The following is a 27,586-nucleotide window of genomic DNA, read 5'->3' on the forward strand; positions in this document are numbered from 1 at the left end:
TTTTTTTAAAGCTGCCTTATCTTCAGGAATTTCTAGTACTGTGGGCAATTTTAGAAAAATAAAATGATGCAATTTGAAATTCTAAATTTGCGAAGTACTGTAACAGTAACTTATAGTAACAAATTTACAAAACAACTTTTTATTGCCTTCTCACCAGCTGCAAAGTGTTTTGTACCTATGAACTTTTGCAATAATGTGGTGTGGTACATTTTTCAACCGTGAATAAAGGATACTTGAAGTTCTTCATTTTTACTGGAACTGATTGAAAATTTGTATTAGCCACTGGAGGAAACCCAGGCTGAGGACTTACCTTCAACTTCTGCACAAATGCAGTACTGAACTAAACTAGGCTTTTGTTACATTACTTCCGGTTGTACTTGAGATTAAAGAATGAACTGTGGAGGGGAAGAGGCCAGAGTCCAACATCATGGGGAATGTGAAAGTAAAAGCTCCTCACTCCTTGACCTTCCTTTCTTTCCCCTTTGTTTCAACTACCCTAAGAACAATTATGTCACACCTCAAATTCTGTTAGCAACAAATATTTTGCCTATGGGTGCAGATTACTCATTGAACTTTTTTATATGTTTTAATCCCTCAGGGGGCTAATGGGCAGCTTGGGTCGGTCTTGTGCAGAAGCTCAGCTTTGCTTCTGACAAACTGGCTTGAGTCTGAACACTGCAGCAAAACCTCTGCCAACCAAAGGGAGGAAGTAATATTGCAAAAAGCAACTGAAAAGCTGTCTCTACTGCTTGCAGAGCAAGTACACCTTCCTGCTGTCCTCTTGCTCCCTATGAAGGCTTTAACTCAAAGGTAAACTTGTTGAGCAAAGAGTCAAATGCGGAGCAGCCTGGCATTTCTCTCTTGAGGGCAGGCAAGCAGGAACCCCTCAGTCAGGTTGAACAGCTAGAGCAACTACCCTTCCTGCCTCCCTCTGCTGTACTTGTTGCTTGGGGTCCTGAAGAGGTGGGAATTCAACTTCTCATCTTATTAATGCAAAAGAGTCTGACCCAAACACCTCAAACCTTTTCCTTGGTGAGACTTATCATATTTGGGACCCCTGCTCCAGCAAGAAGGTGGCAACAGGGGTAGGTAAAGTGAGGAGTACCAAGACTCAACATGTGGGTCAAGGCTGCCTCTCTTCACTAGCTCAGGCTGTAGCCAAAGCAACACACACATGTCCAGCATTAACAAGACTCACAAACTAGAATACTGCTGCTTTCCCTGTGCTGGGTCAGGCTGCCACCTCTACTCTGCTTCCCTTGGCAGCTCGAACCTGGGGCAGATTATTTCTGGTTTTCCCCATGACACATCATTATTCACACCACTCTGGCTCATGCTACAGCCACCTTTGAGTTGTGCCCTTGGCAAAACACAGGATTTTCTGCAGAAATGTTAAAATAAATTTAGCAGCCTTAAAAAAAAAAAAAAAAAAAACACACACACTCCCTTTGTTTCAGTTTTTCAAGCCATTTAGAAACAGTTCTTCATAATCATTCCTTCTTTATAATATATATTCTTTTTATATATTTTAAAAATATTCATGCACACACAGAGTCCTTTCTTTATGTAATCATCAATTTCTGTAGGTCCCACAAAGCAAAGCACAACTCTAGCCATTAAAAGCTAATTTACCTCACAAAAAGACAGTATCAACCCAAATCCTGGACCCCTTTCCTTCTTGTCACAACAAACAGCAAACAAGTCACCAGTTCTAGCAGCCACCCCAGGTCCTTTCACCATTGATAAGAGAAGGGCACATGTGGCAGAACAAGCACCTGTAGCACAGGAAAGCCAGTACTCCTCACTTCACCTGTGTATAGGGAACACACAACACTGAGAACAGAACCAAGTCTGCTCCGGCAGGCTGCATGCAGGAACTCTCCAGATGGCTTTATTCCAGGGCAGGCTGCATTCAATAGGAACTGGGAATTATTCTTCAGGAACATAATCAACTTTGTCTTACTAGAAGAGAAAGGAACAGCCTAAACTTCTTATTAATTCTGGACAGCATTTACATGCAATGCATTTTGTATCTGTTTAGTATCCAAAAAAAAGGCTCTGATTTCAAGTGATCACACATTGACATATATACTCATACTCTTTAACGTATTTTGTATTCTGCATAGTTGTTGAGATCAGCTCTTCTCTTTCAAAAACATAAACATTTCCTCTTTAAACAACATGCATATTTGTTAGAGATGAAAAAACAGTTTCTTAGGTGCTTTAAGTTACTGGAAAACAGTGGAAAGGAGGAAAAGCAAAACAAGCTGTTACAGCTTTCATAACTATTATACCTTTTATTTACATTTAGAAAGGTAAGTAGTGAAACTTAATAAAACCAAATGCAACTTGTACAGAAATCTTTTAATTTTTTTTTATTTATCACACATTAAAAAATGAAACACACTATACAAATGGGTTTTCATAGCAGATTACACATGGGTCCATTCAGACTCGCTCTCAAAGTGCTGCCAACATTTAAAAGTGCTGCCTATGACGACAGCTGTTTATCATATAGCCAATGTATTGATTTAAATGCAGTAGCATGCAACCCTCAAAGGAGAAGGGTTTGATTCCTTTCTGTTCTTAAATTAGGTTAAATGGCATTGGTGTCCATATTTACATACTTGAAATGTATCAATCCTGAGCAGTTCTGATGTAAATCTGAGACTGGCTGATGGGAGTCCTGGTCTCAGTTATTAAAAAGGGAGGTCCAAATGGCAGCAGGGTGGCTGCTATGAAGTTCAGTTGCTTTTGTCCTTTCCATCACATACCTATTTGCCGAGTGTCACACAGTCAGATAATTGCTAATAAAAATGTTAAGCCAAATAGCTGTAGGTGTCCTTCTCGCCATCAACACGTTCCAAGTACTCCTTCTCGATGAGAATGTCGATGCATTTCTGGAGAGAGAAGCAGAAAGAGAAGTGGCGGGTACTCTCAGAAACAATCCTTTTGTGTTTCTAAACCACTAAACAAATCTGATGAAAGAACCTGAATTAGGTACTATCTGTTTTTCTCCCTGCTTATCTTATCCTACAGCGGTTCCCTGCTCTGTTGGATCACACAGGCCTGGAAGCCGTGGTACTGGCACAACTGGGAGGGCAGCACAAGTGTAGGAACAAGAGCTAAACGTGGGGCAGAGGCTGCTGCTTCTAAACACAGCACCCCAGTTACTGCTTCACCATTGCAAACAAAAGTAAACATGCACATTAGCATCTGAGGAACACTGGGAGAAATACAGTATTTTTGGAAGCATTCCCGACTTGTTTAGAATTCTAAAAATGTTCCAATTCACCTCAACTGTTAAGAGGTCCTTTCTAGTTGGGAAGCGTGTGTGTAACATTCTCCTTGCCCCCTCTCCCACCCGCCGCACGTTACCGTGTACCTTAATGACGGGAACTCGTGGCTTGAACCGGGAGGAGAGCTGCGTGAGCACCTCCCCAAGCAGCTGCTGGTGTTTCAGAACCTTCCTCATTTTCATGATTCGCACAATAGCAGCCTAAAGGGCAGAGTCAGACAGGCAGAGGAGGAGCTCAGTGCTGCGCGTGCAGCAGACAGAGCCCGCTCCAAGTGCTTGAGACGGGCACTTGGAACCACCCTGCTTAAGGCCAGTAATAACAACAGCACCCACATAAAAACATATATGTTAACACAAAGCCTCTATTCAGCTATTTAACATTTGTGTTTCATTTAGAAACAAAATTTTACTTCCTTCCCCTGTCTCGTTTGCATCTCAAGTGGATTCTTAGTGGAGTGATAAAACATCTTCAAAATATTGTTTGTAACATACCCATTTATCTAGACATTATCTATCCATCTAGTTAGCTAGCAAGCTATTGCTGGCTTTCTTCCAAGATCACTATGTGGTGAGGCTGTGCACCTCTGCAAGCCAAAGCAGCATGTTGAGACGATCTGAACAACACAACGTGAACAACAAGGTCCTACCATGCCTTTCGGCATCTCTTATTACTGGCCCTAACAGCCTGTAAGGGTACTGTAAATACACCCCTGGCTTCAATTTGATTATGCACTGGATAAGCACATTGTCTTTTAAATAAAAACAGGAAAACCCCAATCTTCCTTAAAGAATTTTAAAGTTACAATTATAGGTACACAGTGTGCAAATATTGTGCAGTCCAAATCACCTGAATCAGTAGTTTCCTATCTTCCTCTATATTTTTGTGTGTAGTTTCTTGCTCCTGCTTCTGTTCAGTCTTCATTGGCACATTGATGTTTACCCTTAACTTTTTGCTACAAAAAGACAATAAATAATTAGTTTTTTAAAAATACTGCACCAAAACCCACACTGAAATGGTAATCTTTTTAGCTTTGATACTTTGAAAACAGTATATACATATATATATTTTTTTTAATTAACATGCCCCTAAAGAGAGTAAGCATAGCTTAATGCCCTACTAGCCACCTATCTCCTTCAAAGCAGGTTTACTGGATCCACACTGAATTTGCACCTGAACCCTGAAGCTTTTGTCTCACACAGATCAGGGCACACACAAATTTTGAACATGCAGAGGCAAGGATGCTGCCAAGCACACGCACAGGGCGGATGCGGCTGGAGGTTTGGCTTACTTTTTATAACCGAGAAAGAGTTTTATTAAGGTATCGGGTTTCAACTCCACTTCGTCAACATTTGCATTTTCATCTTCTAAAACCTGCAAGAAAGGAATTAAATAATTAAGCAGGAAGACATTTGGCTGAATGGTAAGCAGATCATTTAAAAAAATCAAAAGCACTTACGAGTAATTTTGATTTCAACAGTATCTGTAGAACTTGTGCCAAGATATCCTGCAAAGTTACAGGAAAAAAAAAAAGTTATCAGTGCAGACATATAGCACCTTTCTCTCGAACTGGCATTGGAAGCATTTTAAAGATATGGCAATTAATCCACGTTTCATTTTTCACAGTTTGAATCATGCTACAGAAAATGAAACACAGAGATTTAGACCAAGAATCACAGGAGTGCTGAGGCTGGCGGGGAGCTCTGGAGGTCTGCTGGGACAACTCCTGCTCAAGCAGGGGCAGCTGGAGCTGGGGGGCGCATCTCCAGGACTCCAGAGGCTCCGCAGCTAAGCAATGGGGCTGGCAAACAGTAAATAGCCCATTCACACAGATGAAACCCTGTGAGGTCCTTTTGGAGCGCTGAGACACATTCTTGTTGCACTTGGTCAACTGTTGGCTGAAGTATTATATACAGTACATATACGAAGCATTTATTAGTATTTATCTAGCTGTCCATATGTATATTACACAATATATTAAATACTATGATAAACGCAACTCAGATCTCTGAATATTCTGTAAAGTAGTAAATTCCTATATATACATAAAATTTACTATCTAGTAAATACACATAAAAATCTTCACTGACTGGGGATTGCCTAACTTTCCTGACTTGAAAACTAACTTTCCAGGTTTCCTTTGAACCTGACTTGGTTCAAAACTATTTCTAAAAGACACAGATGTCTAATAACCTGTGGGCCATAAAGTCTAAAAGAAGGAACCTTTTCTACAACATGTAGTGAGACAACAAATCTGAAGTTTCTACTAGGAACCTTGAGATACAAACAGGAGGAAACCCTACACTTTAAACTGGAAAATGCACTGCTTTTCCTTTTTTTTTTTTTTTTTTAAAGTACAAACATATGCACAGTGGAAAAACTGATAATATTTATTCTACTATCAACAGCAGTTTGGATATGCTAACCAATCTAAGAAATTATGATTACAAGAAAGCAAACCAGGAAAGAAAGTTGACCAAGAAAAGAAAACAGCTGCTCCTTCAGAACAGGAACCAGCTCTGGCTTCTGGCATATCTAACCCCCGTTTCTTATGATACCAGCAAGAGCTCTAAAGCCCAAGAGACACCTCAAAAGTGCAGTTAAATGTGCAAGGTCACTACCATTTTTATTTGGGTGCTGTCTGTCAGCTGCTGCACAGTATAGGCATCTTCTGTGTTGTATTGCAATAAAATCGCCATCTGGAACGTCGATGCCTTCCAGACCCAGAGAAAGAAGGGAAGGGGGGAAAAGACAAATATGAAATGAGTGAACAAACATACATGCGAAATGTGAACAGCTTCTACTTCCCCAGTGCATACACATATGCTTTCTAGTTGGATATTGGAAAAATATCCCACTAGTGCTAATAAGAGAAGTCTGACAGATCTTGCACAGCCACAACTCTACATTCCAGCATTACCTCAACACAAACCCCGAGACTGTCAACATCTAACTAGCTGCAGCCCCTTCTCCCCATCTCCTACTGTGGTGTCAAAGTTTAATCTATCTTTCTTACTAATACTACCCTTAATTATTTTCCTCTGTCTCTCTGACTCTTGCTCATTTAAACAGGCATTAAAAACCTACACAGACTACCGGATTCATCCTCACAATCCTTCCAGCTCTAGCAGAGTAATTAAATCAAATTTATAAACGAGGGGGCCACCAGCAACTTATGCAAGTCTATCAGCAGCATGTTGGTGACCCAAGTTCAGTGAGAAGCAGCAGGATAATCTCAGGCTTTGATCTCCTTCCTGTGCCAACTTTGCGAGACAGAAGTGTACGAACAGTATCAGATCACATCCAAAGCACTTAGCACATACAACCCAGTTCAACGACTGATTAAACCACAAGTAATTTGCTTCTGTAAAGTCAATTTTCTTTTAAATTTTGATCTTAAGTAGCATTAAAGCAAATAAATCAGATGTGCAAGAAGGGCTCTATGAATCTGAACACCAACAACTGTCTGGGGAAGTCAAACAGCACTGCTTCATTTCAGCAATACAGAAAGGATTTGTGCTTACTAGATTTGCACTTGTGCTTTGTTCTATTTATTTTAGAGGCAGCAGGATTACTCTCGGGTATAGAGCTGATCAATTCATATAAGCATTTTAAATGCAGGATAAACATCTATGTGTGTGTAAACATATATATGTACACACAGGTGCATTATTTGAGGAATTCAATAATTTAAAACGCTTACTGTGAAATCTCATTACTTACTATTAATGAATACTTTGACATAAAAAAAAACACAGCTCAGTGCACTCCGTTATCTATTTGAATTAGTTGGTGTGTTGGTGCAGGTGAATGAATGCATGAATTTCACTGCTTCAGCATATGAGCATGTCTTTTTTTTTTTTTTTTTTTTTAAACACATTTACCTGCACAATGCTCCTCTGGAGGCAGGGAAAGTCTATTACCTCCACTTTGGGAGTAAAGACACCTCAGGGATCATCCCAACAACGCACAAGTAGCATAGCAGAGAGTGCACAGCTCTTCCAAGGGACCAGCTGGCATTCAGTGCTCTAGAAACTGCATTAAATCAATGTTTCTGTTAGCGCAATGTTTTGCTTACCTGTAACGTGTATCTGTTTTTGAAACAATTGGTAACCAGTTCCCCTTTGGACAGCTGATACAACCAGGTTAATTTTCTTCCACTATGACGACTGGCATAAAATGCTGTAAATCTCTGATAACTCCGTTCTAACTGTATGAAAACAGCAGCAACAAAGAAGATTAGTTTCTTTCATGCTTCTCCCTGCAATACGGTCCCAAACCTGCCATGAGAGAACCAAACTGGGCAACTTTCCACTGCCACGTTTTCCTCTACTCTGAAAAATTTGAATAGTTTGGGTTTCCATTTGTCTGTCCTAGAAAATTTCCCCTTCTCTCTCTAAGGAGGTCCCAACAGGAAGAACCTACCCAAGGGAAAAGGCTCCCATCTTCCTTTATGACAGATTAAGCAAGGCTACAAAGACAGTTTCCTTTAACCACCTTACTGTTCTATTTAGCAATATTTCTTCATTCCTCATGTTAAGTACCTGTCTTGTCTATTCTGGATAAACACTCAGCAGAAAACTGATGTTTAGCAGCTGAATAGTTTACTGGACTGAAGTTAACTGCCAGAAAAAAACGTATCTTAGGCAAAGGTATACACAGAAAAATAACAAAGATTTACTTTAGTTACTGTTCAATGTTTTGAAGAAAGATTCATTAATCATAGACTTTCCACCAGAAGCATCAGTTTAGTCTTTGGACAATTTCCTCCCACCACCTGAGTGACTTATTTTCTTTCAAATATCCTCCAGCCAAAAAGTCAATCTAGACCCACAAAGCCTCTAGACAAAACAGTAAAAGCAAAAGAAATCCAGTCCTCTTCGAAATGCAACAAAGTAGGAGGAGAAACAAGCCACCCTCTTGCAACATAAATGCACGTAAAGCTTTGTAAAGGTCATGGCCTCACCTCGGACGGCAGAGCAAACGTGCAGGACTGCTGGAACGGCCACGATCCGGAGCTCAGGACCTGGATGCTGAAGTCCACTGCAAGAGGGACACAGAGGTTAACAGGCTTAACCATTCTCCCCTCCTCTGGTCCACCCTCTTTCCAAACATGCAGCTTCAGAGCTCTAACACAAACCAGGATGGGCGCTGTCCTCCTCAGACTAACATGGTGCAAATCACAAAACAACATGGACAATATTTTACTTATATTTATTTATATTTTAGTTACAGCGTAAAGCAAAGGAATCCATGTAAGATGAAGTTGCTCTCGGGTAGCGTGAAAGTTCTTATAATTTAATTTTCCTCTCATTTGTAAAGGTCGCTATCCTGTTTTTACCCATATGAGAGATTTTTCTAACTAGCAAATGTTAAAAAAAAAGTGTAAATGCAGATTTATTTACTTAATTTTATACGAAACTTTCCAGTCTACAGTAAATACCGACAATAATAACGATAATAAAAATCAAGTTCATGTTTGTATGGCATTTGGGACAGGTTAGTAAATATAATACAAAAATAATTAAATTTGAAGCTTGATAACGAGCATTCGGACATCATTCAAAACATAATTACCAATTTCTGAAAGAATTTGTTTCAGCAAGTTTCAGTGAAAAAAAAACATTTCTTCATAAGAAAGCAACACCTACTGATCTAAAGCGTCAGTGTCAGATCATGTCTATAAGTACCTCAAAGGAGGCAGCGAGGAGGATGGTGCTGGCCTCTTTTCAGTGGTGGCCACCGACAGAACTAGAGGAAACGGCCGGAAACTAAAGCATCAAAAGTTCCATAGGAACTTAAGGAAAAATTTCTTAACAGTGAGGGTGACAGAGCACTGGAACAGGCTGCCCAGAGAGGTTGTGGAGTCTCCTTCTCTGGAGATCTTCAAAACCTGCTTGGATGCAGTCCTGTGCCACGTGCTTTAGGTGACCCTGTGTGTGCAGGCAGGTTGGACTAGATGATCTCTAGAGGTCCCTTCCAACCCTAAGCATTCTATGATTCCATGAAAAGACAGCACTCTTTTTCTTAATATTTTTATTCAAGTCTGATTACCTAAGCCAAACTCTACTCCAAAATTAAGGTTGTTTTTAACAAAAGAATCTTTCCGATCACTAAAAAAGACAGGATTCAACTTAATTACCTACCTAAAGATGAGCTGCAAAATCAGGAGGAGGCTACCCATAACAGAAGATACAAAGCGCTATTAGAAGACACAGCACAGACCTAGAATATTAATTAAAAAAATACTACCTATCTTGGTCAAAATATATTAATGATGCTAACCTTTGGAGGGCATGATGTATAAATCAAATGCTTCCCTCAGATACTTAACTCTTCTCTGTAGGATAAGAGGAAGCTAAACTACTAAACAGTAACTCAGACTGCAGAAAAACAGCTGGTTATAAATGTATTACTTACAATCTAATGGCTCTGAATTGGTCAGGTGCTTTTTAAATTGCTCATTCAAGTCCTTGCTTACACCAATATCTTGAAACATCCGCTGCAGCTTGGAAGTGTACTCAAAACCACAAGCTTGCTGCATTTTAAAAGCAAAGATGTCAGCAAGTTTATACATTGGCATTAAAGAATGAAAAGTCAAGAAATCCATTTTCGTAAAAGATCACGTACAAAGTGCACTACCTCCCTTACTCAAACCATTAACCCAACTGGGTAAGGGGTATTTAACTGCCACCAAAAAGACAATTTTGGACAATAAATCAATCAATCAATAAATAAACCCACCGCACCTACATGCAATGAGCGGACTACTAGAAGACCTTAGACCTTATTTGGTTCAACTTCTGTACCAACAAGGGTTAATAGAATTAAGCAACACGACCAGCAACATTTCAGCAGTGAATCACTTGGATAAGGATGTTTATGTAATTTATTTGCAGTAGAATTAAACTTATTCCATCAGATGGACATGCAAGTCTGCCAAAAGCACAGCAGTCCGACTTTTCTATCACACATAATGAGGTCTGAGTAAAAATCACAATGTTTTGGGAGAACACACATCACCGCTTTCCAAGATAATGCCAAGATTGGCAATACTGGAGGATTTGGGACAACCAAGGGGTGCTTACTTTAAGCTTGGAGATCATGCTTGCCTCAGCATCATCACTAGCACTGTTCTGATGCACAAGTCTCTTGGCCAGCATTTTAGCATAGAATTTTTGAAACACATCTTTATCCTCAATATACTTGAAGACAACCATCTGGATAAAGACAAGAATATTTATAAGAAAATATTTAAGCATTTGTATTGAAGGAGAGCAACAATAGTAACTACTTCATTAACAATTAAATTTTTAAGATTTTTTTGAGAGTGAATACAGTTGTAAACATGTTTACATATTCTGCAGATACACCTTGTATACGTGCATGGACACACACATATACATGTATCTCTACATAAAAATTCAACGGAGCACATTCTGTTCCGCCATTTGAAATACATTGTTGAATTCAAGCTAAGGATTTTTATTTTTTATTTTTTAGTACAATCCCTATAAAAGCAGCCCTGGCAGAAATTATTAAGTATATTATTGAAAATCTAAGATATTATATAACAAAAGCAAATATACAGAACAAAGTGGGGTTTTTTGTGTGACAATTGAATAATTTAAGTTGTCAAAGCTTATACAGAACTGTATTTGAGACTTACCACTTGATTGAGTGTATCTTCTAATTCTGCTTCTTCGGGGTTCTTCGAGCTGCAATAAAATTAGGATTTTTTTTTTTTGTAATTCCAAAATCACTAAATTGAAACTACATATGGAGGTTTGTGAAAGTTTATTTCATAAACAAGGATCACGGTTAAAATGACCGAGATAATATTTTTGGGGCCAAGGATTCTTTTGAGAGGAAACCATGTACTGAAATGAACAGTTTTCTCTTCACTACTCCACAAAATGCACATACGTTAGCAACTTTAATGGATAAGAGCTCTAAACAACCAGTCAAAAATCCTGTACCATGAAGTGCTTGGGACATCCTAAGAGCCTAGGAAGATATGCAGGCTTTGTGTGTTTAAATGTGCCTCTCTCTCTTCTGGCTTCCCTCTGCTGCTAAATGCTACGGCTATTTCTCATCCCAGGTGCCGGAGACAGCGAAAAAGCAACAGCTCCCAGAGCTCACTCTTGAGCGCGTGACAGTTAAGGTGGCAACATCTTGTTTTCCTCCGCATTCTGCTAGTCCATCAGTCAAACCCCAAAGCTACCTCAAAGAAAGAGAGTATTTATAGTGGGAATATATATTTGGAGGGAAAAAGAAGGGGAGGAAGGGGGACAGAGAACCTTTGTTACCCTCCCTGCCCTTAACGGAAGAAAGTCCTACTGAAATTTTTAATTCAAAATGTGGTATAATTAAGTTTTATTGAAATGTTCAGTTCTGTTGCTCAAGATAAAATAAAATTTCACACAATAAATCTTTTTAAAACAGAAGTCAACCTGAAACAATAATTCCCACTTTGAAGACATACCTTTTCTTTAGTAAAGAGTCACAGTATCGTGCCAGTAGCTCCGGGGATTTACTGGATGATTGAGCCATTTTTGTCACTGCATTATTATTTATAAATCGACCGCAAGCCTATAAATCACAAAAGACAGTGAAATTTTTAGGAGCCAAAACATTAAGGATGACTACATCATATGACTACACATATACCTACTTTGTCCAGTGCAGCCACAAAACCGGCATCATTGTTGAACGCAGACATGACTAAAGCATTATACTTCTTATGGACATCCAGCACTGTCTGTACATACATTTTTGGATCCTGTAAGAAAAAGAACTTGTTGCCTGTAATGAAACTCGTTGACTTTCTGCTGTTTCTTCCAAAACCCTGCCTTAAGCAAATTTTCATGGTGAAGATCTACAAAGCATTTAGAGGAATTTTAAATGTAAGTTAGCGTGCAGACTTTTCTTTTTTTAAAGACAGAATTTGAATTCCAAGCAGTCCCAACAGAAATGGGCAATCTTTTTTTTTCTTTTTTTAAATTAGAAGAAACTCTCCAAATTCGTAAGTAACAGGTCTGTAAAAGGACATTGAAAAGGAGTGCCCCCTGCCCCACCCATAACATTCCTATCATATGAGCTCTGGATAAGGAGAATGGATAGAAAAATGCGGCTACACTTGTATTAGCGCTCTGAAAAGCTTCTCCTGCCACCAACAAGAGCAAATTTGCAGCTGTAGGGCCACTGCTCTAGCGCATGCGCCAGATGTGCAAGACCCTCACATGAGAATTTCAAGAGCTCCCAGAGAACTCTCACAGAGGAATCTCCTGATTACAAAGACTCTAAAAAGACAACCAAACGTATTAAAGGTATCAATCTTCTGACTGACATTAGTTAACATAGTTAATGGAGTCTAGAACACAACTCATTCTACACTAAAAGTCTAAAATAGTCAGCTGAGTCATTCTGACATCTCTCTCCACTAACTACCAAGTATGACCGACCAGTCACCTCTATCCCCTGAGAAGACGACTCAGGGGAGATGGGCAAAGGGTGAGGTGTCCCTGATGGGATACTTGCATTTAGAGCAGCTTCTCCACATTTCTCAATTGCAGCTAGACCCTGATTATGAATGTGGGTTTCCAAGAGTTTTTTCAGCTCTCCAAGGCCATCCTGGATTCGAGATACAAGGTTATACATGCGTCCTAAGTCTGAAAAAGAAGAAAAGAAAGTCAATGTCTCCCACTTGTATTAAGTATAACTCCAACTCCTCACGTACAAAGTGGAGAATAGAAATTGTCTAATTCAATAAACATTCAACATTACCAAAAACATACATGCGATTGCTGTTGTAAGAAGTCACATAAGTTATACCAAAATATGAAGTGCTACAGTAAATCTTTGCAATAACCTGGAGAGTTATGATTAGTTAAAAAGGAAACAATTTGCATAAGTATCATGTTTTATCTTCACAACACCATGGAAGTTTCAGGAACTGAAACTAAATTACAGAGGTATACAGAGGTAAATTACAGAGGTATATTAACTACTGATTTTCAGTTTTTATAAACAATATCCCTCCCAACCCCCTTATTTCAAGTTTCTAAATTGATACATTCAACCAGGACTGTCACTAGTATTACTACTAGTTAAGAGTGCAGTGTTCTCTCTGAGCCTCCTGCTCATACAAAACAAGTTTTCAGAAATACAACAACACCGGCAGCCTTTTGCATATTCTGCTGGTGACAGCAACAGTAGCAACTGTAGCAAACAAAAACTATAAACCAACTTCCCTGCAATAAATGAAGTGCTGTCAGTAAAGCTACCTTTTAAAAGAACATTTAGATACCTGACATTTAGTAACAGAAAAAACTAATGAGAGAGAGAAAGCCATTGCCACAAAGCTCGAGATTAATAAAGGTGAAAAGAAACTGGACATAATTTCATGGAGGCTAAAACCTCATATTAAAATCTCACCAATATTTAGTCAAGACTTCCCAAAGCAAACAGTAATTTTTGGAAATATAATAATAAAGAGGGCTTTGCACTTATTCTTTTTAAACAGGGCAGAGTCTTGGTATTTTCTGAATGCAAGACTCAGAAATGCTTCAACATGGACATAAACCATAAAACTACTAGTTAGCTCTAGCAATCTTGGCCTTACTTAGTAGACACTCATGTGAAAAGGCAAAGCACCAAATTAGCTACTGGAGACTAATGAGAGTAGTTCACCTTAAGGTCTTCAACTATATGCAGCTCTTCCACAGCTCTCTGAAGAGCTTACATATAATTTATTACCTCTTGAGTATTATTAGACATTAAATAAGTTGGAGCAATAAAGTAGCTGTCCGGCTAACTACCTCTGAAATACAACACTCAAAACTCGATGCGTTTCTCATGAGGCTATGCCAGGTATGTTCAGGCCAATTGCTCTTTCCATTTAACACTTTCAGTTAAACAGCGGCAAATTTTCACCTTTTGGATTAAAAATATGTTGTTCTTTTAGCAATAGGATTTTATCAAGATGATAGGACAATAATGCCAAGCATGGGTGGGATGTTCTGCCACTAGTCCTGACCCCAAACAAATGGTTTGGTCATAGGTTGCTTTACCAGGTTGTCTCTAGTTAGCCAAGTATGAAGCTGACACCACAAAAGCTCAAGGAAGATTTGGATAAACTCTCCCCATTCCTCAAAGATAATTATTTCCCACAGTTATCATACTAATGTGCAAAGGTAACAAGCGGTCAATGTGCCCCAAAACCTTTGTTACTGGTTGCACAAGAAATTTAAAGTTACAGAACAGCAGCTGAGTTGCCTGCAATACAACACACCTAATGTACTTCATGCGAAGGACCTCAAAAATCAACTTACTTTCAAGAACAAGGCAATAAAGATGTTATATGAGGGTAGGATAATCTAAAATAGACTATGTAGTCTATTTAGAGTTACTGTAAATTTAAGACCAGTGCTTTGAGAGTGAAATGATCATAGATTTTGTGGCAATTCATGTGTTACTCATGATCAGAATCCATGTTTCTAACTAAGAATTTATGATACTTAGAAATGGCCAAGGAATAACTACCTTAATTTCTGCAAGTGAAATGCTGCAAGAGGAAGAGGAATATTTTGGAAAACATGACTTGTGAAAAAACACCAAATAATCTCAGAAACAGCTTCAACAAAGGTAAAATAAGACCTAAAAAACCAACCAATCAAAAACAAACACACACACGCTTTATGGTTTTGGCTTTTTGTAGCTCAAAATGAGCTACAAAATGAAACAAAACGAACAAACATACGAAGTTCTATCACTATGATAAGTGACTACATTAGGTGATCACAAAATCCACAGACTTATTGATAAAAAAAAGAACATGGAAAGGCCTCCTGAGTCCAGAAACTTTTTCAGAATTGTGCTATTGCTATTTCTATTACTGAAGTCATTTTACTATTCAAGATCCACCTGTATTCGAACTTCTTCCAATTATGGAGAAAAAAAATGTTTTTTACAATTGTAAACAATAGCTGATCTTTTAGGGTTATAGGGCTAACAACATTCAATTTGCTTTTGAAATAGGTAACTTTTGATGCAACAAGCGTGCTTAAATGTTTATTTTCATTTTGAAGCAGCTCTTGGTAACAGAAAAACGATTACATTGATTGTTTACAGCTGGTTAAGGTTGATATACCAAGAGTTCACAAGTCATAACTGAACAATCATAACTTAACAGCTTTGCAAAAAGGCAAATGTCACGCTGGCCACTAATCCTCTATCTTGAGCCACTCAGAAACCTCAACACTAAGTGGTTTACAACTCTCAAACCAACATCATTGGCAACATCTCTTCAGCTCTGTCACTTCCTTAAAAGAAACATTTTAGTGTAAAGCCTTACTCTTATTTTCTAGATAGATTTAATCCCCATTGCGAAACACCATTCATTCTCCCCACCTGCATGATCTACAAGAAGTATGTTTTTGATAGTTTTGTTTTTGTTAGGCATTATCTCCTTCTGAATGCTTACAGCCCAAACCAGTTGTTAACTTCTTAACGATACCTCAGCTTTTGGCAACCAGGTCTCCAATAGTTCCTCTAAAATAAGTAAGCTTCTGTACTGCGTGCTATCTACGAAGGCATAAACTTACTACATTAGTGGCATTTCAGACTAATTTTCACAGCAAAAATTATATCATTAATTACTAATTTGCACCTTTTTGTGTTATCTGTCCTATGTGCATTTCTAATCAACGTCTCAGAGGCTCCCTATTTGTTTCTATTCTACCTTTAAATTTCCTTAAGCCTACTTCTAGAAAATTGGATTGCAAAATTCTCATTACTGACTCCAAAGAGGTCTTGGAAACAGATGGTGAGAACAGCGGTCTGTTTTCTGTCTCATGCCTCTCGTGCAAGCTTAGCTCCTGCTGGAAGAATCGCCCAAACGTTCTTGAAGCTGCTGCAGGCATATTTAGAGATACCAAAAATAGTACTGTTTTGCCTTAAAATTTGAGATTGGAATGGGCGGCCTGAGGTCAAATCCATTTAATCAACAATTGCTCACTGACTGGTTCAGCATCTATCTTTTCCCTCATTCTAATTACTGCATAAAACCATCACACTTAGCCATTATCAGAAGTTACATTACTTACAAATCACCAGAGAGGAAGAGTGGTAAAAAACTAAACCCAATATTTCAGTTGGCTTACCTTCATTTTTGTCAGCATCCAATAAATTCTGAAACTCTGTATGAAATATCTCCAAGTGTTTTTCAATAAGTACTTGCTCACACTTTCGTGCCAGTTCATCTTGCGTGCTCTCATGGAGATACACCTGAACTCTGCGCTGCTCCTCAAGAAGACGCGCTTCAGCCTACGGAACAACCAGGTCAACCTCCACGAAAAGCAGAGCAGAGCTCTAACAGCAAAAGTAGATGCCTGTTTAGTTAGTTCATTCAAGAAAACTAAAATAAACAAACCTTTCCATAATGCGGCATATCTGTTCCACCTATGTGAACAGTTGTTATGTTTCTGGGAATTGTAGTGTAACTCCTCCCCTACTGCATAAATACAGATTCAATGTCTATATTGATGAAAATCTTATACTGTTGAAGTAGGGGGAGAATCACAGCAATGTTACTTTCCCTCCTTTTTTTTTTTTTTTTTTTTTTTTTTTTTTTTTTTTTAAGATGAAAATCTGCTGACAGAAGAAAGTGGCCAACAGGAGATGCTCGCACCTTCAGGATCTGCAAACTCTCCAGCCACAGAGGTAGTTTCCTTTAAAACAAACATGAACACATTTCATACCTGCACAAACACTAAAAGGCACACAATTACCATTTCATAATTTGCCCATCTCAAATTTATTTTTGTGTATTTAAATTCATTGAAAAGCACTACATTCTTGTAAATAAATGCTTCCCAATAACCTACCGTCATTTAAATTGTACTAGTGTTTAATTTGGCACATTAAATGCTACTTATGCATGTATTCCTGCTAAACCAAATTTCTAAGTGTCACTTGAGGAAGAATACTAAACTCAAAAACATAAACCTGAAGTTGTTTATATAACAATTACCTCTATTTCATTTGTGAGAAATGTTGCTTTAGAAGCCATCTGTGAGAGTGACACATTATCAGCAATAAGGCATATATGGCTTCTTATCAGTCCATATTATTTGAATTAATAAATGTAACTAAGAGAAGGAAATGAAATTAAAGCAGTTTCCTAAGACTTTAGGATACAAAGTGATCATGAAGGATCACATTAAGGACAACAAAAATCACAACTTAATTGAAAAAATATTGTATCACACACAGACAACTTTAATCTCCTAGATAATTGCTAACTTCACTCATTTTTGTAATAATTTTGCACTTAACTTTGGTCGCTTGACTCTGGGTTACTGTCTTTCACTGTTAAACCAGTACAGCTCAGAACACAGTAAATAAAAAGTTTGGAAAGGGAAATAAATTTGTGTTTCAGAACACACATCAGCACTAAGGACTAACTTCCTTAATGACAGCAAATAACAATTTTTTGCTGAATTTTCTACAGCAAACAACCAGAATCCTGTTAGATCAAGGTAATGCCCTGATATGATGCTAAAAGGTTGGCATGCACTAAGGTACCCAATACATTTCTTTATACAATAACTTTGCAAAGCCATTTAATCCAATCAGAACTCAATACACAGAGGAAGTGAGGCAAGGAAGTCAGCTGAAAGTACTAACAGTATATGATTTTTCCTATCTCCTAACAGGGACTTTCAAGACCCTCTTAGTGATAGTATGTTATGTGACTGCTGGACTACTTACAGATGTGCACAACAGTGTCATTAAAGGCTTTTCACTAATGTGGGGAAGGAGGGAGATAAATCACAAAGAAAATTCTATTCATATACAAATAAATGATTATAGAGAGCATTGCTCTGTTCCGGGCATTAAAGTAAGTTACACATGTGATCTCAGTCACTGAACAGAGCAGATAACTAGGAAATTGACCCTTGTGATGCTTAAGGCAAAAACATGTTAATAATTCCTTATGCATATTAAAGTTTTTAAAAAATCATATCTGAATTACAAATGAGCAGTTCATTCTGATAACTTGCATGATCTCTCTTAATCCCTCCTGCACAGCATACTGGTTCACAGAAATCAATCAGACTTCCCCCCGGCCCTGCCAGGCAATTCAATTCATGCATCTCTCCCCTTTCTCCGAGGTCACAGTCACAGTTCAGACCATTTTGCATATTTTGCATGCTCCTACTACCTTGACTTCGGGGTCCAATATGAAGCTTTTTAATTTGACTGTTTAAACGCAGCAAATGAGTAATGAAAACAAGAGTTTCCTGTCTGGTTGGATTTCTACATCAGCACATTCTTTGTGAGGACATGGCAATCCAGCCCAAAGGGCTTACTTGTCTCCAGTATCCGAATTTGATCAAAGACTACAATAAGGCTGCACTGCCTTCTTGAAGATTTTCTCTGCATTTGGACAGTTTTTTACATAAGCTTATCTTCAACATCATCAGCTTCAACCCACATGTGGAAATTGGAAGTCTTGATGATTGTCTGGGATACTATTAAGTCACTATTCACCACTAATCCCTAGTTCTTGAAACAGTTCCAGCGACTTTCAGCCAGCTTTTCAGTGTCCTGAACCAAAGATGCCTGGACAAGCCTGTCATTTCTGTTATGAGTGACTGAAATGTCCTTATTCTAGCTTTATATAAACATTTTGAAGGATGAAAGACAAGAAACGGAAAGGGAAGTAATTAAAATCATTACTTCAACAACAGCAGAGAAGCAAATACAGATGTCTGAAAACAACTGACTCTGGGCACCATCCCACTGATGTCCAGATGACTTTCACTGGGTTTTTCCTGAGCATATCTGTTTTTTAATTATTATTATATTTTTTTAATCACTCACTTCAAAACTAAGATTCAGAAAACCTTTGTGTGGTAAAAGGAGCACAGAGATATTGATGCAAGGGACACATTTTCTAGGTGCGTGAGCAGACTTTTTTTTGCATACTCAGAGCTCTGAATTAAATTGAAAGGGAGGAGAAAGAAGTAATTTAGAGAGCAAGGAAACATACTGAAGAAAGTGTGCATGTGTGTGTGTATATAAATAAGTATATATATATATGTGTACACAACACACACAAGCGCGCACGTGTGTGTGCGCATATATAGAGCAACACCTGTTCAGAATGAACATGACATATTTATTTTAAATTCAGTAAGACTGACCCAATAACCAGCCTGTAAATAGTCAATGTTTATCCAGCTTGTTCTTAATTACCCTGCCTAGGATCCCAGAGGCCAGAGAAACTAAGAATTTAAACCAGGTCTCTGCTGATCAGAATTATGGTGTAGGGTTCACCAGACCAAAATATTCTGAAAGAGCCAAAGCTAATTAATGATCTACTTATTCTATGGAGGCCAGTTTGCTCAGGAAGAGATTTCAATAACATGCTACCAGTGCCTGGTATAGAAACAGTAAGCTTGCAGTTTCAAACCAGAAAGGACTATTTTGGAGGCAAATCTGAAATCCTACAAAATCCGTATTTATTTTACTGTCCTCTTCTGGCTTACCCATTAAGTTTCAAATTTTCATTGCACTTAAATGCAATCCACTAAAGAGATAAACTTCAGACAAGATAAAGCTACTAAACATAGGAACAAAAGACCTTAGCAAAAAAAAAAAAAAAAAAAAGCTAATCGATTTTCCTTCATTTTTTAGAAATTTTAAGAAATTGATAAAAAGGCAAGAGGTTACATTATTACTAATTCAAATAAACATCTCAACCCAGAAAATAATCAGAGTTATTCAATAACTTACCTTCTTCATGTACTCTGTGACTGGGTTCTGTTGCAAGAATTCAGTGCTTTCTCGTGTATAAAACCTCTCTGTGTCAGCAAGAAACTGAGATTCGAAGGATTCTTTATAGACAGTTAGTGTAGGCCCCTTTGCAAATGCATCGTCTTCATTCAGCCCCAGCTCCACTGCAAGAAAGCCAATCACGATAAAACTGTCTCTTACTAAACGATCTCTTGCACATAAACAGGTACTTAGCACTTTTAAAAGTATACATTTATTCTGCATTTAAAAATAAGTGGCAGAGATTATTCATGTAAATTGCACTTTTAAATAAATTAGTGAGTAAACTGGAGAATTCAGAAAACTTCCCTATCTTAAATGCTAGTTCAAATTCCATTTCCATTTTATCTCTGGAGTTCCAGATTATATCCACATGTCTATTTTTATTAACGATTGATTAATCATTAACCATCATGAGAAAATTCTGTTTCACACAAATGAGGGTGATGGGGAAAATAAAATTAAAAACAAACAAACAAAAAAACCCACACCACACACAACCTTGTAACTTCTTATGCTGCCCTTTTACCCCTCCCAATTCTAGTTCCAAAATACCTGATTCATAAGTCAAACTTGTTCATCACCGTAGGTTACACAGTTTATAGGCACTTCATTATCAACTGGAATTGTAAGCCATGTATCTCAGCAAACACAGTCATTCACAGTCTCAGCATAAGTTAAATTTTTTCATAAACAGGTTTAATTTATTGCAAAAATCCTTACTGGACATCCATGGAGGTGGGAGGCTATTTCTAGACTTTGATAGGGCATTTTTCCCCCCTGAGGAACGTAAGGAAGCCTTAAAGAAATCTCATTTACCGTAAGATTGTACAACTCCACTGATCAGCCTTGTATTGATAGTTTCACCATTTCTTTCCTTTTCAATCAATTTCAATACAGCATTTGTTACCTTCGACAACAGGGAATAAAAGTGAGTCAAGCAGAGAGAAAAACAGGTGGTAGTCCAAGCACAGTACTTAACTGGGAGCATAATCCTATATTCAAGACAGTTTGAGCCCCTTAAGAAAAAAAATTAAAGAAACACGAACATGGAAATTTCCCTATCGCAGAGCAAGGTACAGCTGCAATTTCCACAATACAACCACAGCTGATTAGGAGAGAGCTATAAAAGAGTATGAAAGTGCTGGCTTGATTTACTGTTTTTTTTGTTGGTCTTGTTGCATTTCCCCTCTACGTTTTTTATTTTTCTAGAGGACCTTCTAAACCAAAGTACTGTCTATTTTATACTTGAAATACAGGAGAATCTTGTAATAACAGCTGAACTTGCCTTCTGTAACTTGTACAAAGAAAGGAATAGCTCATGCTCATGACTTGTAAACATGTTCCTTACAACTGAAATGTAACCAGTATTTTAAATGTAACTACTATTTTCAAAAATGAGTCTTTTCACTATGAAATACTGTTAAATAAGAGTGAAGTGTACTGTACATTTTGATGGAATGCCTTATTGTATATTCTGCTGACTCACCGATTCAAAACATTTAATTAACCTGACACAAATCTTCGAGGCATCAGGGTATATTTAAAGATTCATGGTAACATGAGAACAGACTGAAGTCCCAGTCCTGTCACTGTCCTCGGAGATTCTCAAATCTCAAACCTTAAGACATTAAGGTCAGTAAGTACTCATCTGGCTTCAGGTAACACCTTCCACTGATTCAATTTAACACAGTTAGCTTTTTAAAACTGTTAGTTTTCTTTAAACGCCTGGGGTCCTCTCATCAAAGAAATCACAACATTCTTGGTATCAAGGTTCCTCTTTTGAACATCACAAAAGGAAGAAAGAGGAAGCCTCTGCTGTAGGTTTTGATCTTTTAAAAGTTCTCTCTGGAACAATTACCAATTTAAATTTATCATTTAAAACTAACCCTATAAAATAGTATCACATTCATAAAATACACACATACCTGCTTATTTAATGGCCTGAATAAGCAGTCTCTCCAGGTCACCAAGGCAAGCTAGAATCGGGGATGAAAAATGAAAGAAAAAAAATATCTATAAATAAATACAAGCAAACACAGACACAATAATTCTTTACAGAAAGCTAACACTATGCTACATGATCAGAACTGATTTTTACCATGATGTTTTGGTGCACAAATCTCTCATCTAACAACATTTTTTTCAGAGTAAAATTATTGTTTCTTTTTTTGCCAATCCCATCTAAGGTGTCTCATTTGCTGGCAGACAGAAATCCATCAACAACTCTGAAAAACAACAGACCTTTCAAACTCCTTTGACAAGATAGTTCTTCCTGTTGGCATTTTTCAAGTTTATACAGTCCCTTAGCATTAGGCTGGTAAAAAGCAGAAGAGCTGAGAGGAAGGTAAGTACAGATAACCTAACCATTTGTTTTAATCTATGCAAAGTTATTCTAGCAATAAAACCTAAGTTTCCTAACACTCAGACTTTATAAAGAAATATTTTTAGTTATTGGCTCTACCTTGTTAATATTACTTTTCATCACAAAAACTAACAAACAAAAAAAACATAGTAATCACATATCATTCTGCTGTAACACAAATGTACCAAGGCAATCCCTGTTAAAAATCCAACGTTGACTGAATCTTATCAGGCCAGATGCCAAAAGAAACTGTAGTAATATAGTAATGTTAACAAAGAAATGCAGTTTGCTTTCCTTAATGTTGGGAACAACTGGTTCAGTTTTAAGTAGAATAGCGAGGCTACAGTGATACACACAGAATCGTATCAGCATATATTCTTAAATACACAGCCCATGACATACAGTCAGTGTGTAAAAACATACAACGCAGACTCAATCTTACGGATTGGACCCATGGGCTTTTACAGATATACGTGCAGGAGCATGGGGAAATGCTGTGGGCATTTAAAAGGGGGAGAAAAGCAATTTTAATTATAAGCACACTTCAAAACACCTATGAACTTCACACAGTTTCCAGGAGCAAGTTGTAGGATCAGAATGCAAAGGATAGGTGAAAAGGATGACTCGGTCACTTCCAAAATGACTTACTGAGTAAATTTCATATATTCCTTTACGACCTTCATCGCACTCACGACGAACCCAATGTCTATTGAGGTAGGCACATATCCCATTCAACACTTTGCTTGAGAACCTATAATCTTCCCACTGTTGAGTGTAGAACTTCAGCACACTCTCATCCATCAAATCTTCACCATCCTGAAAAGGAGAAGGGTTATCAGTATTGCAGGGCAATTTCTGAAGTACACAGGGACATACAAAGGCACACAAATGCATGGTGTTAAGAAGTCCACATTGTACAAGGTATTTCTGCAGTATCTCAGGATGGCAGCGTCATAGGAAAAAGTGCTAAAATATTTTCTATTATAAACACAAAGCCACTATCAGATATATAAATTTTGAAAAATGGTGGAAAAATAAATAGCATAGATGGAGCTCCAGATGACACTTGCTCCTCTCTTTTGGAAGGGAGCAAAAAGCACCACATTAGAAATAGAGCTACGCTGATGAGTGTGCTAGGTAAAACTTGCCAGCGCAAAGAACAGCAATGCATCCAGTATGGCAACCTTAATAAAACTGCAACTTCCCTTGCTGCTGCTACTTGAGGAGCTGAAAGAAACGAGTGTGTACAAGGCCTTTTCTAGGAGTAGAGCATCAGGTAGCAAAGAGAACTCTATACCCTTGGATCTGCCTATGGCACTGTGTTTGTTCATGTTTTAGGAAAAAAAAGGATGTGTGTGAGTTTAAGCATATTTCCCAATTAGACCAGTACATCTTGAATGGACAGGGGAAGAACAACAGGAGTTCATTCTGGATAAAACATTACATATATATCTATGCAGCTGCATCATCACCATTATCAAATTGCAAAATAAATTCACAGGGATTCCAGAAATTCTTCTATCACTGCTTAAATCTAAAATTTCAAAGATTAAAAGCGAGTGTGGTTCATTAACACTGATCCCCTTTCCAAAGGGCTGAGGAATTAGTCTCTCAAAAAGCAGCCCAACATAGAGTTGCATCAGTAACTTTCTTATTAATGACTGTCATCAGGCATTTTCAACATTATAAGCAACACTCCCATTTTTGCCAGCGCTATTTAATATGCTGGCTAATTGGTTATAAAGTCTGGCTGTACTTTTTACAAGCTACAGGAGAGCTTAAGACGACGATGCTTTTATCTAAGTGAATGTTTTCTCTACAAACACCACTTCAGTGCCAAGAAGGAAAGCTCATGGGTTTGCTCAATAACTGCTCTATATGCATGGCTAAACATATGATATTTTCTAACAGCTAATGGAATATTTAAGAAAAAATATACATTTTGGGCTCTCCTAATTTGTTTCCAACAGCTGCACTTAGCTCTAACTTTTGCGATGGAAGTTTTCCTCCAGCAGCTTGTAGTTCTACAATTCTGAACTGATCCATGGTCCCACCTTACCTTAAGAAGGTTTGTCAAGTAGTTCTTCAGAAACTCTTTTAGACGTTTGTACAGCTCCAAGCCAACGAACTGAGCCCCTCCAGGGGTCTGGCCTTTTTTCGACTTCGACGGGGGTACCCCAGCTCCCCGCGCTTGGTTAGACTGGTGTACGCTAGTACAGTAGTTATAAACGTGACTGGCAGGCAAGTTAAGGAGTACACACGCATGAGTAGAACATCAAAACGCAATAAAAAAACAGTACGTTCATTTTAATGAGCTCAGAATGACCATAAACAGTGACCTAACCTTAATGTGTTACAAGACACAGTAACCTACATAAAACTAAAAAACTAAAACAAAAACAAACAAACAAAAAAGTTAAAGCAGAATTGTCAGTAACAAGAACATTTCATACTGCAAAGAGACTACACTGCAAATCAAACTTACCTAACACTGTAATCAACAAGCCGAACAAACAAAAGTGGTGGAATTTACAGATAACCTTATTTTTAAGATGCAATTGGAATTTGATGTATTTGAGTGTCCTAAAAGAAACTCAATAAACCAGAAGTAGTCCTGAAAATAGGCTGGATCAGGACTTGGATGTGACAGCAAAGCTTACTCGAGTGACTCGCTCAGCAAATGAGCACTGCAGAAGAACAGAGCTACTGAGCGCACCCGTTTTTACCGACAGGTTGAGAGCTGCTCTAGCCTGAGCAACACTGTGTTAAGAAACCCAGAAGGTCTATTCTGATTTTAACTTGTAGTTAAAAGCTCTCAGACCTAGGCAGACTTCCTTCAATGAATGTATGCTACTAGGAATTAGTATTTTGTTGAGATTTGTTTTCCACTTTTTCCTCCAGAAAGGACAGCACAGTAAGCTAAAAATTAAAGCAAAATTAAACACCAGGGGAATTAGAAAACTAAAAATACACAATGTGTTAAGAGTTTTTATAAACAGACTTATTTGTAGTCTTGGAACAATAATGCTTCAGCAAGGAAAAAAAATCTTAAAAAATATATCCAGTTAATTCCTTTTCATTTTCTTTTAAAATTACGCTGGTGGCTTCACAGACAAGTCAGATCCTTAAATTGGATTTTCAGATGAGCGTCTACTCCACACTACGCAGTGGGTCGCTCATGGTCTTTGGCATAATTGGAAAGGAAAGACCTTCCTTCTTTCCCTTCCCACCTACTTTATACGCTTGTTTCAGAAAGTCATCTCAACTCTGCACAACAGAATAACATTCTTAGCTTAACATTCACTTTTTCAAAAAGTACACATTTAAGCCTTACCTGTTGCCTCTTCTAAGCGAGAAGTAATTTGTTTCCCCACACTATTAACCAATAATGTAAAAACCCATTTGTGGTAGGAAACCAAGGCTTTATTCTCTACCAGCCACTTATGTCCTGAGAATGTTCCTGGCTACTTGTTTGTTCGACTTTCCTAGCACTGTCCTTCCTTTTGCCATCGATGCTTCCATCCCAGAATTCCTCATTTCAGCCATGTTCTAGTGTATAACAACACAATACAAGAATGCTTTCTCCCATCTTGTTTACAACCGTGTCCCCACCTGCTAACGCAAACCACCAGCACAAGCGATTCAAGCAAAATCAGAATTGCGCAATTTACACCAAGGTGCATCACAGGCCGTGCAAGAACCATGAGGAAAATCCTTTTAAAACTTCTGGGTTGCAGAAAGCAAACTAATCTCAATTGCTGCCCGATCTGGAAGCCATACAATATCCCAGCAGCCATCAGCAAACATCTTTGGCAGCGTCTGCACAATTCTGCTTAGTAACTCATGCATTACTACAAGTGCCAATCAAGTTATAGACAAACCACTCTGTATTGCAGGGAAGCCGATTGCTTCTCCCAGCTTGGGACATGGTCCAGTAATCAGGCAAAGCACCTATTGGAAGAGTAGGTCAAGATCATTTTCTTTCAAAATTCTATACCGTTCCTATGACAAAAGATAAATTAAATTTTAATTTAAATGCATAAATGTAAGGTAGAAGACTACACTTCAACGTTGTGCAATTTCACAGGAAAAGAAAACTCTTCCAGAATTTAACTCCTTTTTTAAACTCTAAAAAGAGCACAAGAAGCACCCCATAAACTGCTCTAAAAATAATTTTACCATCTTAGTGTTCAGTACCCTAATCCATTTACAATGACTTTGAAAACCTTGACTCAGTTTCTAAAGTTGGGCAGTGCAAAAAAGACAACAAAATCCCCATGCAACCATTTCATAAGTAACCTAAGGCCTTGTAGGGGATCATTCCCAGTGAAGGGAATGATCCTGACACTCATCCCACCGGGAGGGCTTTTCCCCCAGCCCAGCCACCTGCTTTTCAAGTAGCACAAGCACTTGTGCAAACGGCAATTCCATCTGGGGAAGTGACTGAGGTTGCAAATAACCATTTTCCCTTTTCCCATATACTCTGCTGAGCAAACTTCTGTGTCAGCACAGAGGAAGTGGGAAACACTCCAGCAGCACCAGCGCAGAAGCTTCTTGCACAGATCAAAAGGCAAACCAGGAAGTACCAAGACCATCCTCAGTGTAACCACTCCACCCAAAGCATGCCAAAATTCACCACACAATAGACTGTACACCGATAGGTAAAATAATGCTTTCACACGACCTCTAAAAATTAGGGGCCTCCTTTTATAAGGGAATCTGCTCTTCTAGAGGTAATAATTGGTTGCCTTTTCATAAGGTCATATGACCTTTTTTTTCCCCTAATTTTACTAAAAAAAATGACAGCAGTGGAACAAGTCACTTGGAGGAGCAGACACGTAAAGCCAAAAGGGAAGCCCAAATAACAAAGCTCCAGCCAAGTCGAATTTCATCAGAACACAGAGCAAGACACCACGTCAAGCCAAATACTAACTAGGTATTTTTCCACCGATTACTTTGGGTGTTTTAAATTAGGTCACATTTAGGCATCACATTGCTATTTCACACATCCAGTGAAGTAATTAACTCTGTGCTCAGGTCCTAGCACCTGGAGAACCGGCTACCAGGAACGAGCTCGGATTAG

At 38.2% G+C, this 27,586-nt stretch overlaps 1 protein-coding gene across 1 annotated transcript in view; it reads right to left on the reverse strand.

Annotated features, from left to right (window-relative positions):
* Positions 1-2,274: 2,274 nt before the first annotated feature.
* Positions 2,275-27,586, reverse strand: part of LOC104567377 (cullin-1) — a 44,123-nt gene continuing 18,811 nt past the window's right edge. The window contains exons 3-22 of the mRNA XM_088520854.1: positions 24,563-24,737; positions 23,152-23,319; positions 22,067-22,117; positions 20,958-21,048; positions 20,100-20,263; positions 16,460-16,622; positions 12,837-12,967; positions 11,971-12,078; positions 11,782-11,888; positions 10,966-11,014; positions 10,385-10,516; positions 9,717-9,834; positions 8,263-8,339; positions 7,375-7,506; positions 5,918-6,010; positions 4,756-4,803; positions 4,588-4,670; positions 4,146-4,251; positions 3,386-3,499; positions 2,275-2,900 (exon numbers count right to left, since the gene is read on the reverse strand). Of these exons, the coding sequence (XP_088376980.1) occupies positions 2,820-2,900; positions 3,386-3,499; positions 4,146-4,251; positions 4,588-4,670; positions 4,756-4,803; positions 5,918-6,010; positions 7,375-7,506; positions 8,263-8,339; positions 9,717-9,834; positions 10,385-10,516; positions 10,966-11,014; positions 11,782-11,888; positions 11,971-12,078; positions 12,837-12,967; positions 16,460-16,622; positions 20,100-20,263; positions 20,958-21,048; positions 22,067-22,117; positions 23,152-23,319; positions 24,563-24,737 (2,191 nt within the window). The 3' untranslated portion in view covers positions 2,275-2,819. The remainder of the gene's footprint in view (positions 2,901-3,385; positions 3,500-4,145; positions 4,252-4,587; positions 4,671-4,755; positions 4,804-5,917; positions 6,011-7,374; positions 7,507-8,262; positions 8,340-9,716; positions 9,835-10,384; positions 10,517-10,965; positions 11,015-11,781; positions 11,889-11,970; positions 12,079-12,836; positions 12,968-16,459; positions 16,623-20,099; positions 20,264-20,957; positions 21,049-22,066; positions 22,118-23,151; positions 23,320-24,562; positions 24,738-27,586) is intronic.

This window comes from Tinamus guttatus, unplaced genomic scaffold (assembly GCF_059628265.1).
Source record: "Tinamus guttatus ecotype Peru unplaced genomic scaffold, ASM5962826v1 Tinamus_guttatus_pri_ptg000104l, whole genome shotgun sequence".
In the NCBI taxonomy this organism is placed as follows: Eukaryota; Metazoa; Chordata; class Aves; order Tinamiformes; family Tinamidae; genus Tinamus; species Tinamus guttatus.